The sequence below is a fragment of the Sipha flava genome, unplaced genomic scaffold (assembly GCF_003268045.1).
Source record: "Sipha flava isolate LNK unplaced genomic scaffold, YSA_version1 19307_pilon_pilon, whole genome shotgun sequence".
NCBI classification, from domain to species: Eukaryota; Metazoa; Arthropoda; class Insecta; order Hemiptera; family Aphididae; genus Sipha; species Sipha flava.
This window is the reverse complement of record NW_020272730.1, coordinates 1-2,980: the sequence shown is the minus strand read 5'-3', so window position 1 is coordinate 2,980 and position 2,980 is coordinate 1. Positions and strand designations below refer to the sequence as shown.

General features: G+C 27.8%; 2 protein-coding genes across 2 annotated transcripts; one reads left to right on the top strand and one right to left on the bottom strand.

The window, feature by feature from the left end:
* LOC112681602 lies at nucleotides 1-1,745 on the top strand (the record flags this gene model as incomplete). The annotated part of the gene is given in 2 exon segments (XM_025551847.1): nucleotides 1-467; nucleotides 528-1,745. Coding segments are annotated over 2 exon segments (1,428 nt in total).
* Nucleotides 1,746-1,947: 202 nt separating this feature from the next.
* Nucleotides 1,948-2,961, bottom strand: LOC112681603 (the record flags this gene model as incomplete). The annotated part of the gene is made up of 1 exon (XM_025551848.1): nucleotides 1,948-2,961. A coding segment is annotated over exon 1 (1,014 nt), but the record flags the coding sequence as incomplete, so codon positions are not given.
* Between the last annotated feature and the right edge of the window lie 19 nt (nucleotides 2,962-2,980).

Sequence of the window (2,980 nt, the reverse complement as noted above, 5' to 3'; positions counted from 1 at the left end):
CTATAGACACCGTGCAGCCGCTGGAAAACAGCGCACCGTAGTGGTGAATGCACGCAACTTTTGTATGATAATTAAATAATTTACCATGGTTATTTATATTAATTATTATTAAAAAACTTATATTTATTTTTGTTATGTTTTTCATAATCACTAGTCAGTCACTACGAAATATATCAATGGGTGGATTATAAGTGGTTTATAAATTGTTGGACTATTTAATATGATAAAATGATAAGATTTGAGATTTCTACTACATAATGATTCAACCAGATATCATCTTTAACTGTGGCTTTAGAACCATTACATACAACTGTGAATTTAAAAATAATAAAGGCGTTAAGTTGTTCGAAAGTGGTCATGTGCACAAAGTATCTGAAGTACAGCAGCCAAATGGATATGGTACCATCAATGGTTATGTTATTAGGCAGACATCAGTCACTCTGCCACCTTATAAAGTTACATTTGAAGTAGGTACAAAAATCAAATGTAAAAAAGTAACTAGTCTAATTCTTAAATTGTATTTATAGATAGATCCCTTTAGGAATGTAACTCATTGTTTTTGCGAATGTCCTGCTGGAGCTGGAAATAAGTGTAAGCACATTGCTGCACTTGTTTATTATATAAATAATGAAGAGAGTAATTCAAAAACAAATGTAGAACAAGAATGGGGAAAGCCTTCAAAATCAGGGGAAGCCAAGTACAAAAAAGGCAGAACCATCGAATATCTATATCCTAAAAAGAAACAACATTATTCTAAATCTGAAAGTAATACAACTAACAGAACTATTAGTCATAAGGCACTTGTGAATGAATGTAAAATATTAGAAATTCCTTGTATTCTCAGTAAAATGATTGAAAAAGAAATACAAAGTGAGGCTGATATTGAGTGTCAGAGATGTTTATTAGATTTGTTAAATGAGGTAGAAAAGTCAGTAGACATTGATTTTTTAAACTTTATTCTCACCAAACAAAATGCATATGATATTGCCTTACCACCAATGATAGGTTCTTACTTTCCATTAAATTTAAATGAAAATAAATTTTATATGAATAATATTGTAGTTGATTTAAAACAAATTATAAACATATTTAACGAGACTAAAATGCAGTCTGAGAGTAACAAATGGAAAGAAGTTCGAAAAAATAGAATCTCAGCTAGCGTTAAAGCACATAAGATAAAAACTTGCAAAAATTTATCGGTTGAAAATCAAGAAAGGTTAGCAGAGACTTTACTAACAGAAAAAGAATTGGGTTATCAGGGAAAAATTAATGTGTCTTATGGTAACAAGTATGAGAGTGAAGCAATCATGTTTTATAGCAAAATGTTTAGTAATATAATTATTCTGAAGTGTGGAGTAATTGTTCATTCACAAAGGCCATGGCTTTGTGCAAGTCCTGATGGTCTTGTTATTGAAAACAAAGTTCCTATAAAAATTTTAGAAGTTAAATGTCCAATATCATGCCAAAATAAACCTATATTTGATCTAAAACAAAAAAAATGTAATTTGCCTTACTTAGAATATAAGAATAATAAATTTTTTTTAAAAACAACACATCAATATTATACTCAGTGCCAAATTTTAATGTATTGCACTGGTATAAGTCATTGTGATTTATTGGTGTACAATAAGATAGACCCACTAGTGATTACAATTGAGAAGAATATTTTATTTTTACAAACCATTTTAAAAAGACTGGAATTTTTTTATTTTCATTTTTTCTTACCAAGATGTTTGCTTGAATAAAGATTTTATTAAGTTGTTCTTTGATTTATAAAACCTATTGTACCTGTTGAACATTCAATATTATATAAATAAGATACACTTGTTGTTGTGTTACATAATTTTTAATATTAATAATAATATTTTACATTGTAATAGTTTTAAAGAATTTGTTAATTAAGAATTATATGATTAAAAAATAAATGTTACATTGTTAATCTTTAATTATAGGGTTTTGTAAATTAATTAACACACAACATATATGCATAATATCATCAACTTGGGGTAACAAATCTATAGTTATTTTATTTAAAATTCCCAAAGTTTTTAATTTGGCAAAAACCCTTTCAATGTGGATTCTCACACTAGCAATATTGTATGTTTCAACTACTTCATTTTCACTAAATCTCCCATTATGAAGAAAAGGAGGCATTATTAAAATACTGTTTTTATTTTCACAAGAGACCTTAATACCTGGAAAACCTTTATCTGCCAAAACTTCATCTCCTTTTTCAAGTTTTGATAAAAAACCACAGTCATTGGTGATAAATGTGTCGCTTGCTCTACCCCCATAACATTTTGATAAAAATGAAATTAAACCACTAGGAGTAATTGCTACTAGAGTTTTTACTGTGTAAGCATTTTTATACCTTGAATACATGTTAACTCTTTGCTCAACTGTACTTGGTTGCTCAGTTTTTATCTCTGTACAATCAATAATACAGCGGCAGTTAGGATAATTTTGCTTAAAAGCTCTTGGTAAAGTATCTAAAATTGATTTTTTGTTGGGCCAAAAGATAAAATGTTTTGTTTTGCTAACTAAAGAATTTAGAACAGAATAAAATATTCTTGACACAGTCGTACGATTAATATTAAATAATACTCCAATAGCTGAATATGATATACCCAATTTAATTTTGATAAGAAAAATCATTAATCTATTTTCTTTACTCACAGCACTATAACAAGAATCAGAGATAAATGAAAGTAACAAGTTAAAAACTTTAAATGTAGTACTGGTTAAGTCTTTTAATTGTGACTCGTTAGTTATAGAATGATATCCTAAAAAAGAATTCATGTTTAAACAAGATACATCTGGACCACAAGCAATGTCTTTAGTATTAGAAATTTTAGAAATATTATTTAATAATGGGATATTTGCTTGAGTTCCAACATCATTATTCAATTTATTAAATTCGCATTCAAATGTAAAGGGATTTGTATTGTTAAAATCAAACATAACTTGAATTCCCACATTA